The 16,886-nt window shown below is 43.9% G+C and overlaps 1 protein-coding gene and 1 pseudogene across 2 annotated transcripts in view; both read left to right on the top strand.

Moving 5' to 3' along the window:
• Positions 1 to 1,784: 1,784 nt before the first annotated feature.
• The window catches only part of MALT1 (MALT1 paracaspase), a 63,739-nt gene continuing 48,637 nt past the window's right edge, over positions 1,785 to 16,886 (top strand). For both annotated transcript variants that reach the window (XM_081562970.1, XM_081562972.1), the window contains exon 1: positions 1,785 to 2,169. In XM_081562970.1, the coding sequence (XP_081419096.1) occupies positions 1,895 to 2,169 (275 nt within the window). In that variant the 5' untranslated portion in view covers positions 1,785 to 1,894. The remainder of the gene's footprint in view (positions 2,170 to 16,886) is intronic.
• On the top strand, positions 2,256 to 16,177 carry LOC145534833 (mitochondrial import receptor subunit TOM5 homolog pseudogene; annotated as a pseudogene).

A 16,886-nucleotide genomic window follows, 5' to 3' on the forward strand; every position in this document is an offset into this window, starting at 1 on the left:
AGTATGACACAAGCACTCGCACTCGTAAGAACAACAGCCAGCATTTATAATCTACTACTGACTCAGTGGACATGAGTTTGAGTCAACTCTGGGAGATAGGGAAAGACAGGAAAGCCTGGCGTGCTGCAGTCCATGGGGTCGCAAAGAGTCAGACACGACTTAGCAACTGAACAACAACAACAACGTGCTAAGCAGGGTTAACTGACTTACACACATCAACTCCTTTAATTCTGATAACAACTCTATATAAACTGTACAGGAATAGCAATTAGCCAAGATGGTGATGGTCAGGCTCTCTTGCCCACATCCTCTCACTGTTGCCCCACGTTCTGTAAATATGACTTGGCATGGTTATGTAACAGCTGGGATCATTTATAGCAATGCCCACGGGCATCACGATGTACTTGCTTGGCCACATGCCACCTTTGTGCTGTATACTTATATAAGCACCATCTGAAACAGCCCCGGGGAATTGTGCATGTCTGCCTTCTGGCCAGGTCAGCCACTGAGAATAAAACATGTCTGCAGCTCCTATTGCTCCTTGTATTTTCTTCCAGCTTCCCTGCTCATGCCTTGTATACCCTGGGTTCAGCCAAGGAGTGAGACATACACTATTATACTTTCATTCCCATTTTAGCAGATGAGGCACAGAATTAAGTAACTTATTCAAAGTCATAAAACTAGAATCCAGCATATCTTCTTGGATCCAAAGGTTGTACACTTAGTCACTCACTATACCTCATTCTGAACCCTGAACTTACTCCGAATTTTAAAAAATCACTGGATAGTGACAATAGAATATGATGGAGACTGTATGGAGCAACCACGTTGACAAAAAGCAGAACCTGGGTGTCCAAATTACTGCTACAGGAAATCCTGCTGCTCCCGTGTGATGCAAAAGTTAATACCACAAGAAATTGGACCAGGAAGCCTGCTGTCTGGGGGCTACCTGGCTAGTCACACTTCATTAAGTTGCTTGCTCACTTTTGTCCCAAACTGCCCTGTTTTCAACGGGGCAATGGCCTGGAACGTTGCTAAGTGAGGGCAAGCCTGTGCAGGTGCCGCCTACGTTTGTCATTTCATCGATTCTGGAGCCTTCCAGGGAAGGGCGTCCAAGGTGGCCTGCTTTGAATTAGGACGTTTGTGGGTAGCAGTCTGACTCGGAGGAAACCAGATGATTCCTGCTAAAAACAATCATTTCCCAGATCTACCTAAAGAGACCACAGCCCAGTTTTTTGTTGTTGCTGTTTTTTAAGTCTAGGCACAGATTTCAGACAATTTCCATTAAGCATCTGTCTGGATCTCTAGCTCTACCTCCCTCAGCACTGCCATACACATCTACTCCGAAAACGAGGGCGCCTTCGCTGAGGTGGCCCAACGCGGGCGCCGGTGTCACCGAGTCAGCCGAGCGCGCCTCTGGAGGAGCAGCCGGCCGGGCGACGGAAAGCCGCGCGCTCGCTCCTTGACGTGAGGCACGCCTCCTCCCACAGCCTTGGGAAGCCCCTACGCCGCAGGCTTCCTCGTCGTAGTGGAGCTGCCCGGGCGTAGTTCCTCCGCCGCTTCCTCCTCCACCTGCCGTGGCCCGGCCCTTCCCGCCCGGCCCCGACTCCACCCCCGGCGTTTGAAGGGCGCGCCTCCGCGGCGACGGCGCTGAGGAGGCGGTGCGGGGGAGGCGCGCGCGCGCGCGCAGTGGGCGGCCCCGCCCCGCAGAGGCCCCGCCCCGCAGCGGCCCCGCCCCCGGAGCGGCGGGCGCCGCCGGCCAGCCCGGCTCCCTCAGGCAAACCGGTCTCTGCGGGGCGGGGAGCGGGCTTCCTCCTCAGGGCTCCGCGCAGAGCCCTGCGCCTCGTCCTTCCGCCCCTGCCTCCGCGGCGCTGCGGCGAGCGGAAGGCGCGCGATGCGGCCGGCGGGAGTCGCGGCCGGCTTGGGGTCGCCGGCGCGGGACCTGTCGCTGTGCGGGGAGCTGCCGCAGGCCCCGCCGCCCCTGACCTCGTCGCCGCCGACGGCCGCGCCCTCGGGGCCGCCGCTCCCCGCGGCAGCCGGCGCGACCCTCAGCCGCCTTCCGGAGCCGCTGCTGCGGAGGCTCAGCGGGAGCTTGGACCGAGCGCCCGAGGGCCGGGGATGGAGGCGGCTGGCCGAGGTGGCGGGGAGTCGGGGGCGCCTCCGGCTCAGGTGCGGCCCCGGGACCCCGGGGGGTGGCGGGGTCACGTGGGGCGGGCTTGGGCGGGGGGCGCCGCGGGGCGGGGGCGGACGCGGCGATGCGGGGCTGGGGAGCCTCGGGGCCGCCGGTGGGAAAGGGTGGAGGAACTTGAGTTGCCTTCCAGGCGGAGAACCTGGACCCACAGAGGTTCTAGGTTGGACTCCGGTCATCCACACCCTTTTCCTACTCTCCTCCTCTTGAGCTGAAAGAGATCGGGGTTAACCAAAAATACCAGAAAGGTGTCTGGGACCATTACGTTAGGGCGGTCATTCCAAAGAACTTCAAATGCACAGACCTAGATGAAGAGCCGAGGAAAGTTAGGTAGGGTTCGTGCAGGTAGAGAGATGGCAAAGGTGAAGGGTTTGAGATGAAGGAATTCGTGAGCCTTTTAAGGTCGAGAGAAGGATGGTGGTAAAGACTGAAACTAAACTCCCCGTCTTCCTCCAGTAAACCCATTTGATTTCACCATGAACATTCAAGTATAAGACCATTTTCTTGGAACTGAACTTCAGGCTCTCAAGACTCCTTTACACGCTTAAGAATTATTGAAGACCCCAAGGAGTTTTTAGTGTGGGTTCTGTATGTTACATGCATATAAACATAGATTGATATTTATTTACCATATTAGAAATTAAAGTTGAGAATTTTTTAATATTTAAAAAGAAGAATTCATTGAATGTTAACAGAAGTGACACGTTTTTATGGAAAAACAAACTTTTCCAAGATGAAAAATGTTAGGAAAAGTGGCATTGTTTGGCATTTTGAAAATCTCTTGAATGTCTTATCTTAATCCCAGAGAACCAGCATCTTTTATGAGCTCCTACATGCAGTCTGTCACAGGTCAGGTAACACTGGACACGCCAATGTGCATTTCTGAGAGAATGAGTGAGAAAGATAAATAATATCTCAGAAGTATTTTGAAAAATTTTGACCTTGGAGATCCTGTGAAAAGGGTCTTAGGAACTGCAGTAGGGTTTCCCAGAGCACACTTATGAAGATCACTGTTATGATCTGGGTCTGCCTTTGAACCCCTGAGCAATTTTTTAACTTCTCTCATGACTAAACTTTGTCTGTACTGTAATTATTTGTACATGTCTTTATAAACTCCTCGAGAACAGGAACCGTCAGGTAAGATCCTAGGTGTTATGTATAGAACCTCTCTTAGACATCTATAAATCTGAATTGAGAGCGCAAAATTCATGCACAAACTCATGCGAAATTATGTTTTTTAAGTGCCCAGTTTTGGCAGAAAGTTTCAGAAGATAAAAAAGATGTCAAACATTTAGCTTCTACTCATAAGGGCTTGGGCTTCCCTGGTAGCTGAGCTGGTAAAGAATCTACCTGCAATGCAGGAGACCCTGATTCAATTCCTGGGTCAGAAAGATCCCCTGGAGAAGGGATAGGCTACCCACTCCAGTATTCTTGGGCTTCCTTTGTGGCTCAGCTGGTAAAGAATCTGCCTGCAATGCAGGAGACCTGGGTTCAATCCCTGAATAGGGAAGATCCCCTCGAGATGGGAATGGCTACCCACTCCTGTAGTCTAGCCTGGAGAATTCTGTGGACTATATAGTCCATAGGGGTCAGATGCAGCTGAGCAACTTTCTCTTTCACTTTCACAAGGGCTTATGCAGTGATAGACTGTTTATTCTGAGACCTTTACAAATAACATGCTAAATGCTATGTTGCAGGTGATAATAACAGCAGGTTTTTATTTTTTATTAAGCACTTAATATGTATACCAGACATTGTACTATGTGTTTAACCCTCACAACAACCTTGATTTTCAAAGAGTTGGGGGTTAAACCTGAATAATGATGATTTGGGAATATTTGGCTCTTTGGGGGGAGTAATGATGTGAGGATGGAATCAAAAAGTGGTAAATTTGCAAAGTGGAGCAGATAGATGGCATACTAGTGTTTTTTTCCTGTTCTGGGAAAAACACTGTGCTTTTGGCTGTTCCAAAAAATCCAAAATATATACAGTTATTCTAGGTTTGTAGGTTTCTAAATTTCTAGACTTAAAATAAAAAGTTGTCTTTGTTTGTGTGTTTGCTGCGGGGGAGGGGTGTCAGGGGGGTCAGATTACCAGATCTGTGATTGGTTAATTTGCGAAATTAACTACTGCTTTAGTTAAGGAAGCCTCTAGCCTTTCATAAAGAGGATTCTCCAAAGTGAGCACTCCTCTATTTGGCTATGAAGGACAGAGAAGAACCTCAGTAAGGCCCTGCCCCGATGAAACGACTGATAGAATCAAAAAGTAGTGCTTACCTGACATCAGATGTTCAGTTTTCCTCCCCAAGCCTTCAGTTGCCGACATGCGTGCTAAGTCGCTTCAGTCCAACTCTTTCTGACCCTCTGGACTGTAGCCCTCCAGGCTCTTCTGTCCATGGGATTTTCCATGCAAGAATCCTGGAGTGGGTTGCCATGCCCTCCTCCAGAGGATCTTCCTGACCCAGGAACTGAACCCTTGTCTCTTACATCTCCTGCATTGGCAGGTGGATTCTTTACTGCTAGTGCCACCTGGGAAGCCCAGGCCTTCAGTTAAATTTTGTTACAGGCTACATAATGGTGTTCACTTTGTTTGAGAACTAATAGAAAAATCGGAGGCCACTTCTCTGGTAAAGGGAGGGTAGAGAGAGGACAGTTGCCCAGCCAGAGGAGACAAGCAGCAAAGGGCATGCATTTGTGGATGCTGGGGATTTCACAGTAGGAAGTCTGCTGGAGACAGACAGAGTTGGACCAGGCTTCCAGGATGGTGAAGGTTAGCTCAGAGTAGGTTAGTTGTGCTGGGGGAAGTGGAGGCCACCTTGAAGGTTGGAGAACTGGAGAACATTAAGCTCAGATACCTATTGAAATCAAAAGAATTAAACTGATGTAACAAAAGGTTAGCCCTGAGAACTTGGAAAGCTGGGGAATGACAGCTTTTCTGTTGGGGAATAGATGCTTTTTCTTTTTAAGACTGAAACAGTTTCATTGTTGTTGTTTAGCCATTTTAAAGTTATTTTCATACCGATGGCAAAAGAGCATCTATGATTTAGTAGTAAAAAGTCCTAAAGGCATTTCTCTCTAGTGTCAAACCCAGGAATTACAGTGAGTCTAGTCCAAACGGATAACAGTTCCCACGAGGGTGTGCAGTGCTTTCCTCAGAGTCGCTGGTTCACAGACATAGAACCCCAAAGGGTTGCCTGTTCTGTTTCTTTTCACCTTTTTTCCTCTATACAACTTGCCTCAGACCAGATAAGAATTTAATAAATAAGCCACAGGAGTTCTTTCTCAATTGATCATCAGGAATGAAGAATGTTCTCAGATGGTTGTTAGTGATTTAGGATGAATCCTTGCATATAGTTCAGTTTCCCAAAACCATGTACATATGGGCGTGCCCTAAATATAAACCCAAGCCTAGTTCCAGTCCAGTGTTGACTTTTCAGAAATGCACAACGTGACAGTTGTGAGTTATGTTTTATTTGGGGGCAAGATGAGGACCCTAGTCCAGGAGACAGCATTTCAGATGGCTCTGAGAAACTCCTTCCAGGGGACGAGGGAAGGAGCTAGCTTATATAGAAGTTTTGCAACAAAGGACAGGCAGTCTGAATGTGAAGATTATTGTAAATTAAGGACAACCAAATGTCCCAAGTTACGGTATTTAGCGTTTTCCTATCTATGGGAAGGCTTCCCTGGTGGCTCAGCAGTAAAGAATCCACCTGCCAATGCAAGAGACACGGGTTTGATCTCTAAGTCAGGAAGATCCTCTGGACAAGGAAACAGCAATCCACTCTAGTATTCTTGCCAGGGAAATCCCATGGACAGAGGAGCCTGGCAGACAGGAGTCCATGGGGTCGCAAAGAGCTGGACAGGACTTGGTGACTAGACAGCAACAGTGAGATGTATGGGAAGATGCAGGAGTCTGGATTCGGGGAAATGATTCCTTTGATATGCGCCTCAGCTACCTGGGACCAGTGTCGTGTTTTCCTCACCTTGAGCTTCCTTTCCTACCATAGGGAGTCACTGCAGTCTGATGGCCGCTAGATGGTAGGTATTCTTTCTTTCCTGAGTTCCCTCAGGGCTCACCAGCACGCCCTCCTTGGTGGCTGCAATTGCTGATGACTGTGACATCCTTTGTTGACTGATATTCCATTTCTCGCCACACTCACCTAATATTGAACACCCTCTGCTGTCAGTGTAGCTATAGCTAAGCACAGGTTCTGAGCATCTTGCCCAAGCTACTGAATCCTGTGGGAGACATGGAACATTCTAGCCCCCAAATGGCAGAGCTGTCAGGAGGCTCTAATGCCATGTAAACTCGGAGAAGGAGGGAGCTTAGAAATGGAGCTGTGGGACGTGGACCAGGGAAGGCAGTCAGCCACCGCTTATTTGCCATAAGTATGGAAAGAGCTCTTTCAGCTACAAAATCCTGCCCCCGAGCACTTTATGACAGGTTTCCTGCCTGTCTCTTCAGTCTCTGCCTCTTCATTTCTGGGCTTTGGAGTGCCTGAGGGCTCAGGCATTGTGTCTCTCTCCACACTTCCTCATTTAGTCCCTGCCTACCTTGGTGTTATCCTTAGGTCTCATGGCTTTACATATATATTTAGGTTCACTGCTCTCAATTCATACCTTCAACCCATATCTTTGCTTTGAACTCCGAGTGTAGATCGTAAGTGTAGATCTCCTCTGGAATGACTGATAGACATCTTAAATGCAGCACATCCAAAACTCAACACGTCCTCTGCGGTAAACCTTTCTCTTCTGCATCTCAGTGAAGGGTAACTACATCCTCCAGGTGCTCAGGCCAAAACCTGCAGTCATTCCTGACTCCACGTCTGCCTACTTCATCCACTGGGTCAGCACATGCCTTCTGCCAGCCCTCAGTGTGAGGCTGGAACCCAAGGTTCTCTGTGACTGCGCTGTGCCAGGCCTCTGTTACCTCTCACCTGCGCTGTCCCAGCGGCCATCTAACGTCTCCACCTCCTTCTTTGCCCCCCCCCCCCAGTCTGTTCTCTTCAGAGCACTAAGCATCCTTCTTTGAAAACATTAAATTAGGTCTCCTCCTCCCTGCCTTCAGAGCCCTCCCATTGGCTTCTCTGTCTCAGTAAAAACATCGTTTAACTCCTAGTTAGCTCTTGATTTGGCCAAAAAGTACACATTTTTCTGGCCAACCCAAAAACATCTCCCTCCCTGGCTCTGCGCTAGTCACACGTGCTTTCTTGCCCTTCCTTGAAGACTGCAGGGCCTTTGGACTTGCTGTTTGCTCAGCCTGAAATATTTGCCTTTATCTCTTCAAGTGTTTACTTAAAACTCACCTTCTCACAGAGAATGACAAATAGATATGATATCACTTATGTGTGGAATCTAAAAGAGTATAATACAAATGAACTTATTTACAAAAACAGAAGTAGACCCACAGACAAAAAATAAACTTACCAAAGCAAAAGGAGGGAAGGATAAATTAGGATTTGGAGATTTAAATATATATACTATCATATAGAAAATAGATAATCTACAAGGAGCTATTGTATAGCACAGGGAACTATATTCAATACCTTATACTAACCTATATTGGAGGAGAATGTAGACAAAGGAAATACATGTTTGTATATTTATATATAATTGAATCACTTTTGCTGTACCTCGGAAACTAAAAAGATTTTTTAAAAGTTTTTAATTTAAAATTGTTCAAATCTTATTTCAGTTCAGTTCAGTCACTCAGTTTTGTCTGACTCTCTGCGACCTCATGAACCACAGCACGCCAGGCCTCCCTGTCCATCACCAATTTCCTGAGTCCATTCAAATCCATGTCCATCGAGTCAGTGATGCCATCCTGCCATCTCATCCTCTGTCGTCCCCTTCTCCTGCCCTCAATCCTTCCCAGCATCAGGGTCTTTTCCAATGAGTCAACTCTTCGCATGAGGTGGCCAAAGTATTGGAGTTTCAGCTTCAATATCAGTCCTTCCAATGAACACCCAGGACTGATCTCCTTTAGGATGGACTGGTTGGATCTCCTTACAGTCCAAGGGACTCTGAAGAGTCTTCTCCAACACCACAGTTCAAAAGCATCAATTCTTCGGTGCTCAGCTTTCTTTATAGTCCAACTCTCACATCCATACATGACCACTGGAAAAACCATTGCCTTGACTAGATGGACCTTTGTTAGCAAAGTAACGTCTCTGCTTTTCAATATGCTGTCTAGGTTAGTCATAACTTTCCTTCCAAGGAGTAAGCGTCTTTTAATTTCATGGCTGCAATCACCATCTGCAGTGATTTTGAAGCCCAGAAAAATAAAGTCAGCCACTGTTTCCACAGTTTCCCCATCTATCTGCCATGAAGTGATGGGACCAGATGCCATGATCTTAGTTTTCTGAATGTTGAGCTTTAAGCCAACTTTTTCACTCTCCTCTTTCACTTTCATCAAGAGGCTGTAGTTCTTCACTTTCTGCCATAAGGGTGGTGTCATCTGCATATCTGAGGTTATGATATTTCTCCCAGCAATCTTGATTCCAGCTTGCACTTCATCCAGCCCACCGTTTCTCATGATGTACTCTGCATAGAAGTCAAATAAGCAGGGTGACAATATACAGCCTTGACGTATTCCTTTTCCTATTTGGAACCAGTCTGTTGTTCCATGTCCAGTTCTAACTGTTGCTTCCTGACCTGCATATAGATTTCTCAAGAGGCAGATCAGGTGGTCTGGTATTCCCATCTCTCAGAATTTTCCACAGTTTATTGTGATCCACACAGTCAAAGGCTTTGGCATAATCAATAGAGCAGAAGTAGATGTTTTTCTGGTACTCTCTTGCTTTTTTGATGATCCATCGGATGTTGGCAATTTGATCTCTGGTTCCTCTGCCTTTTCTAAATCCAGCTTGAACATCTGGAAGTTCACAGTTCACGTATTGCTGAAGCCTGTCTTGGAGAATTTTGAGCATTACTTTACTAGCATGTGAGATGAGTGCAATTGTGCAGTAGTTTGAGCATTATTTGGCATTGCCTTTCTTTGGGATTGAAATGAAAACTGACCTTTTCCAGTCCTGTGACCACCACTGAGTTTTCCATATTTGCTGGCATATTGAGTGTAGCACTTTCACAGCACCATCTTTCAGGATTTGAAAAAGCTAAACTGGAATTCCATCACCTCCACTAGCTTTGTTCGTAGTGATGCTTCCTAAGGCCCACTTGACTTCACATTCCAGGATGTCTGGCTCTAGGTGAGTGATCACACCATCATGATTGTCTGGGTCTTGAAGAACTTTTCTGTACAATTCTTCTGTGTATTCCTGCCACCTCTTAATATCTTCTGCTTCTGTTAGGTCCCTACCATTTCTGTCCTTTATTGAGCCCATCTTTGCATGAAGTGTTCCCTTGGTGTCTCTAATTTTCTTGAAAAGATCTCTAGTCTTTCCCATTCTATTGTTTTCCTCTATTTCTTTGCATTGATCACTGAGGAAGGCTTTCTTATCTCTCCTTGCTATTATTCAGAACTCTGCATTCAAATGGGTATATCTTTCCTTTTCTCCTTTGCTTTTCGCTTCCATCTTTTCACAGCTATTTGTAAGGCCTCCTCAGACAACCATTTTGCTTTTTTGCATTTCTTTTTCTTGGGGATTGTCTTGATTCCTGTCTCCTGTACAATGTCACAAACCTCTATCCATAGTTCATCAGGCACTCTGTCTATCAATCTAGTCCTTTAAATCTATTTCTCACTTCTACTGTATAGTTGTAAGGGATTTGATTTAGGTCATACCTGAATGGTCTACTGGTTTTCTCCACTCTCTTCAATTTCAGTCTGAATTTGGCAATAAGGAGTTCATGATCTGACCCATCGTCAGCTCCCGATCTTGTTTTTGCTGACTGTATAGAGCTTCTCCATCTTTGGCTGCAAAGAATATAACCAATCTGATTTCAGTGTCGACCATCTGGTGATATCCATGTGTAGAGTCTTCTTTTGTGTTGTTGGAAGAGGGTGTTTGCTATGACCAGTGCATTCTCTTGGCAGAACTCTATTAGCCTTTGCCCTGCTTCATTCTGTACTCCCAAGGCCAAATTTGCCTGTTACTCCAGGTGTTTCCTGACTTTCTACTTTTGCATTCCAGTCCCCTATAATGAAAAGGACATCTTTTTTGGGTGTTAGTTCTAGAAGGTCTTGTAGGTCTTCATAGAACCATTCAACTTCAGCTTCTTCAGCATTACTGGCTGGGGCATAAACTTGAATTACCGTGATATTGAATGGTTTGCCTTGGAAATGAACAGAGATCATTCTGTCGTTTTTGAGACTGCATCCAAGTACTGCATTTCGGACTCTTTTGTTGACTGTGATGGCTACTCCATTTCTTCTAAGGGATTCCTGCCCACAGTAGTAGATATAATGGCCATCTGAGTTAAATTCACCCATTCCAGTCCATCTTAGTTTGCTGATTCCTAGAATGTCGATGTTCACTCTTGCCATCTCCTGTTTGACCACTTCCAATTTGCCCTGATTCATAGACCTAACATTCCAGGTTCCTATGCAATATTGCTCTTTACAGCATCGGACTTTACTTCTATCACCAGTCCCATTCACAACTGGGTGTTATTTTTGCTTTGGCTCCATCCCTTCATTCTTTCTGGAGTTACTTCTCCACTGATTTCCAGTAGCATATTGGGCACCTACTGACCTGGGGAGTTCATCTTTCAGTGTCCTGTCTTTGCCTTTTCATACTGTTCATGGAGTTCTCAAGGCAAGAATACTGAAGTGGTTTGCCATTCCCTTCTCCAGTGGACCACATTCTATCAGACCTCTCCACCATGCCCCATCCATCTTGGGTGGCCCCACACGACATGGCTTAGTTTCATTGAGTTAGACAAGGCCGTGGTCCATGTGATCAGATTGGCTAGTTGTCCGTGACTGTAGTTTCAGCCTGTCTGCCCCCTGATCCCCTCTCTCAGTGCCCACCGTCTTACCTGGGTTTCTCTTACCTTGGACGCGGGGTCTCTCTTCACGGCTGCACCAACAAAGCGCAGCCGCCGCCCCTGACCTCGAACGAGTGGTAGCTCCTCTCGGCCGCTGCAAATCTTATTTACAAAACAGAAATAGACTCACAGACAGGGAAAAAAGACTTACTTATGGTGACCAAAAGGGAAAGGAGGGAGGAGTATATTTGGAGTTTGGGATTAAAATGTACACACTGCTACTGCTAAGTCACGTCAGTCGTGTCCGACTCTGTGCGACGCCATAGACGGCAGCCCACCAGGCTCCTCCGTCCCTGGGATTCTCCAGGCAAGAACACTGGAGTGGGTTGCCATTTCCTTCTCCAATGCATGAAAGAGAAAAGTGAAAGTGAAGTCACTCAGTCGTGTCCGACTCTTCGTGACCCCATGGGCTGCAGCCTACCAGGCTCCTCCGTCCATGGGGTTTCCCAGGCGAGAGTACTGGAGTGGGATGCTATTGCCTTCTCCCAATGTACACACTACTGTATATAAAATAGATGATCAACAAGGACCTACTGTATAACACAAGGAACTATACTCGGTCTCTTATAATAACCTATAATGGAGGAGAATGTAAAAAATATATATGTGTTTGTATAATTACATATAATTACAGCTGAAACTAGCATAGCATTGAAATCAACTATACATCAATGAAAATTTTAAATAACATTGATTACATTTTTTAAAAAAGGTCACCTTCTCAGTGAAGTCTCTTCTGATCACACTGTTTAAAATCATCTCCTCCATCCGCTCTAGCGTTACCTGTACCCCTGCTTTGCTTTGTTTTTCTCCAAAGCACTTAGGGCCACGGGACGGATGAACACACAGACCTCTGTCCCTCTTCTCTAGAAAAATCTGGGAGGATGGGGGATTTTGTTTGCTGTTGTAGTCTCAATCCCTGGCAAAAATGGCCTGTTTTAGGTGATTAATAAATAGTTATTGAATTAATAAATAAGGATTCTAAAGTATAAATGTACCAAGAAGAGAAGCAAATGACTGTAAAAGCAGTACCAAGGTTTGTACCCTGAATGGTGTAGAATATGTTCTATTTGATTACATATTTTTAAAAGTAAAATATAGTTTTATTTAAAAAGAAAACAACAAGATAAACCAAATGTGTCTGCATTAAACAGAATATAAAAAGTTCATTGAAAAAAAAAGTTCAGAGGTTTCCAATTCCACATTGCAACTAACCTTAAAGAAATTACAACTTGGTGGGTTGATAGTACCAAATAAAAATATCTATAATTATCTGAAAAAAATACAGATTTCTTTTTTTAAGCAAAGTCTATTTGTTTCAGTAAGAAAACAGGCTTTTTAATTAAATCAGAAATTTCAAATTAGGGCTGGTAGAAACCACTTCAAAGCACAGCCTTACAGGAATGTAACTAAAAAAAGGAAGGAAAGAGATATTGCATATATATAGACATCATCTCAGCTGATAGCCGGTGCCCATGTGGAAAAATCAGTAAAAGGAAAGAAGATAGAGCACCTTGTTTTTCTCCAATGCCTTTTCTATTGAAAGAGAAGTCATCGTCTGCTTCAATGTGATTTTTCTTCGTTTAGGTGGGGGGGAGTAAAATGGTTTTTAATTCTCTCCATATCAATATAAAGATTAATTAAAGCATCATTTGGCTGCATTTGACAAGATGACGTCTTAATTTCATATATCAGATCGTGATAACCTTTATGAATCATAAAGTGTTAAACATAGAACATCCTTGTTTTTATAAATTTCATACTATAATTATTTGAAAAATTGGTAATACTTATGTTGAATCCAATACTGGTTCCTTGACTCAGGCATTACCTGGACTAGTACAAAAACATTTTACAAAATAGAGGATTGACAGGCATCTTCAGCTTTTGTTTTTGCAATCATCACAATTACCATTATTTCATAAAAGAAAGGACATTTTGACACTTAAAAATAGGAAAGACAATCTTAGAGTAAAAGACGGTCTTATTGTCCTTATTTTATGATTCCACCATGGACTTCAGGTTGTGCCTCTGGAACTGGGAACAGTTGAGCTGGAACATTATTGTTGACATTTTAACAAGGGTTAGTTTTTAGTTTAGTTCAGTCACTCAGTCATGTCCAACTCTTTGCGACCCCATGCATTGCGGCATGCCAGGCTTCCCTGTCCATCACCAACTCCCGGAGCTTGCTCAAACTCATGTCCATTGAGTCAGTGATGCCATCCAACCATCTCATCCTCTGTCGTCACCTTCTCCTGCCTTCCATCTTTCCCAGCATCAGGGTCTTTTCCAGTGAGTCAGTTCTTCCCATCAGGTGGCCAAAGTATTGGAACTTCAACATCAGGCCTTCCAATGAATATTCAAGACTGATTTCCTTTAGGATTGACTGGTTTGATCTCTTTGTAGTCCAAGGGACTCTCAGGAGTCCTCCAACACCACAGTTCAAAAGCATCAATTCTTCAGCACTCAGCTCTCTTTATGGTCCAACTCTCACATCCATACATGGCTACTGGAAAAACCATAGCTTTGACTAGATAGACCTTTGTTGGCAAAGTAATGTTCTATTATTTGGCTTTTTAATATGCTGTCTAGGTTAGTCATAGCTTTTCTTCCAAGAGCAAGCGTCTTTTAATTTCATGGCTGCAGTCACCATCTGCAGTGATTTTGGAGCCCAAGAAAATAAAGTCTGTCACTGTTTCCATTGTTACCCCATCTATTTACCATGAAGTGATGGGACTGGATGCCATGATCTTAGTTTTCTGCGTGTTCAGTTTTATACCAACTTATTCACTCTCCTCTTTCACTTTCATCAAGAGGCTCTTTAGTTCTTCACTTTCTGCCATAAGGGTGGTGTCATCTGCATATCTGAGGTTATTGATATTTCTCCTGGCAATCTTGATTCCAGCTTGTGCTTCATTCAGCCCAGCATTTCACATGATGTACTCTGCATATAAGTTAAATAAGCAAGGTGACAATATACACCCTTGACGTACTCCTTTCCTGATTTGGAATCAGTCTGTTGTCCCATGTTCAGTTCTAACTATTGCTTCTTGACCTGCATGTAGGTTTCTCAGGAGGCAGGTAAGGTGGTCTGGTATTCCCATCTCTTTCAGAATTTTCCACAGTTTGTTGTGATCCACACAGTAAAGACTTTGGATAGTCAATAAAGCAGAAGTAGATGTTTTTCTGGAGCTCTCTTGCTCTTTCTTTGATCCAACGGATGTTGGCAATTTGATCTCTGGTTCCTCTGCCTTTTCTAAATCCAGCTTGAACATCTGGAAGTTCATAGTTCACATACTGTTGAAGCCTGGCTTGGAGAATTTTGAGCGTTATTTGCTAGTGTTTGAGATGAGTGCAATTGTGTGGTAGTTTGAACATTCTTTGGCATTGCCTTTCTTTGGGATTGGAATGAAAACTGACCTTTTCCAGTCCTGTGGCCACTGCTGAGTTTTCCAAATTTGCTGGCATATTGAGTGCATCATTTTCACAGCAGCATCTTTTAGGATGTGAAATAGCTTAACAAGGCTAGAGTATTAAATATACAAATTTTTAGCTAAAATACTATCGATAGTAAGCTTTAGATGATAGCACCAGGTTACCGAAACAGTAGCTACTCAAAAAAAATTTTTAAGGAAAAGCTAAAACAGTTTTAGAAATAAGCATAATTGAGAAATTAACCTTAGTATTCTTTTAATATTCCAGTTTTTTTATTATAATAGCTAAATTTTACTGAGTGCTTTTTTTTTTTTTTACTGTTTTGCAACTCATTTATTACATTTTAATCTTTTAATTACAAGCTACATATTATGTCAGTCTAACCCCAGAGGAAAGCAATCAAGAAAAAAATTATGGGCCACTGACCATGTGCCAGACACCGTGATTCAATGACCACAATCACACTCTGAGTTACGGTGAACATCATTTTCAAATGAGCAGTCTTAGACTTTAAAACCACCTGCAGTTCTCTGGCCAGTAAGTGTTGGAGGTGGGATTCAGAAGACCCACCTGGTTAGACCTCACAGTCTCTGTAGAAATATCAGCTGCCCCTGCCGCTTGCCTCCCAGTTTCACTGAGGGGTCGAGGATGTCACCTGTCTAGTCTGAGATTCAAGTGTAAAGGAAGAGTCAAATAACCAGATTCTGAACTTTGCAATTCTAGAGTTACAGAGCTTTTGAACTAGAAAGGAATTTTGAGATCTCCTAGTTCAAGCGCCCTTCTTTACAGAGGAAGCAAATGAAACTCACAGAGGAAAACTGATTGATTCAATTGAGTGCTTATTATTTGGCACATACTGTGTTAAGTACTTTTTACATGGATTGCCTAAATTAATTCTACCAGTCCTATGAGATAGAATATTAGTGCTGAAGTTATTTTAGTTGGATGCATTTTTTTTTTTTATGAAATAACCAGCCTTATCACAGAATTATAAATCTTGGGTGACCATTATGTTGTATAAATGCTATGGCAGCCTATTACTAAAACTGGTCAAAATGAATGTGGATTAAGAATATTTTAAGCCAAATTAAAGCTTGCTTCCTTTGGCTCTGCCACAGCTGTGGTACTGTGTTTATGTTTGACCCCTTCCATCCTGGGTCCCAGGCATTTCAATTATGATTAAAATTCACCGGATAGTCTTTCAGTTATGAATGATTAATATGGGCAAGACAAAATTTTAGGTATTGGGGAATTAAGAAGATATATATTGGGTTGGCCAAAAAGTTTGTTTGGATTTTTCCATAAGATGTTGCAAGAGAGGGCGGCTGCTGGAAGCCGTGAGGCACAGAAGAGGTGTTCCGGGTTGAGGGACTTGCACGGAAATTGGACCCCAAGGAGGTGAAACAGAAGATGCTTGAGGACAGTGAGCTCCATACAGAACTTCCTCATCTGTGTGGCCCTGCTGTGAGTCACTCCTTTTATCTTAAGGAAGTTGGGCAGCATACGAAGAGGGAGCATCACATATGAATGCATATGTGAATGGTATGAAGAACTTGGTTACAGTCTCTACTCCTATCTACAAATGAATAGGCCCAGAAAGATGTAAGAGACTCTTTGATTGAGTGGACATAAAAATTCTGCTTGTTAAAGAACAAGTCAGTTGACTCTGGTAACTGACCTTTATAGCTGAAAGATAAAAACTGGGAAGTACGAAGAGATATCTTATGGTCATAATACTCCCTTATACCTGTGATATTCAGCCTTGACAAATGTTGGTGTAGTTGTACATGATATCAAACTCCATTTTCTAGCAAGTATTAATTATAAGGGAATTATGTCTACCACCCTCCCAAAAGGTATAGAAAAACCCAAACAAACTTTGGCCAATCCAACGTATGATAGGGTTTCTGTTTGCAAGTAGTTTTATCTAGTACTTTTATCTAGTTGAGTAAAGAAGACATGGCAGCCCACTCCAGTATTCCTGCCTGGGAAATCCCATGGACAGAGGAGCCTGGTGGGATATGGTCCATGGGGTCACAAAGAGTCAGAAGAGACTTAGCAACTAAACAACAACAAAAAGAAGACATGCTTATGAAAGAAAAGCTCATGGCTTTAAGGCAAAATGTGTCAAATAGAGCAAGAGTCGGCCAACAACAGCCTTGTTTTTGTACAGCTCATGAGCCAAGAACATTTTTTTATATTTAAAATATTATAAAAACAAAAACAAGAAGGTGCAGCAAAGACCCTGAAGCCCATAGAAAGCCTAAAATATTTACACTCTGGCACATTACAGGAAAAGTTTGCCAATTCCTACT

Source organism: Giraffa tippelskirchi, chromosome 14, assembly GCF_054371585.1.
Source record: "Giraffa tippelskirchi isolate mGirTip1 chromosome 14, T2T-mGirTip1v1.2.pri, whole genome shotgun sequence".
Lineage (NCBI taxonomy): Eukaryota > Metazoa > Chordata > Mammalia > Artiodactyla > Giraffidae > Giraffa > Giraffa tippelskirchi.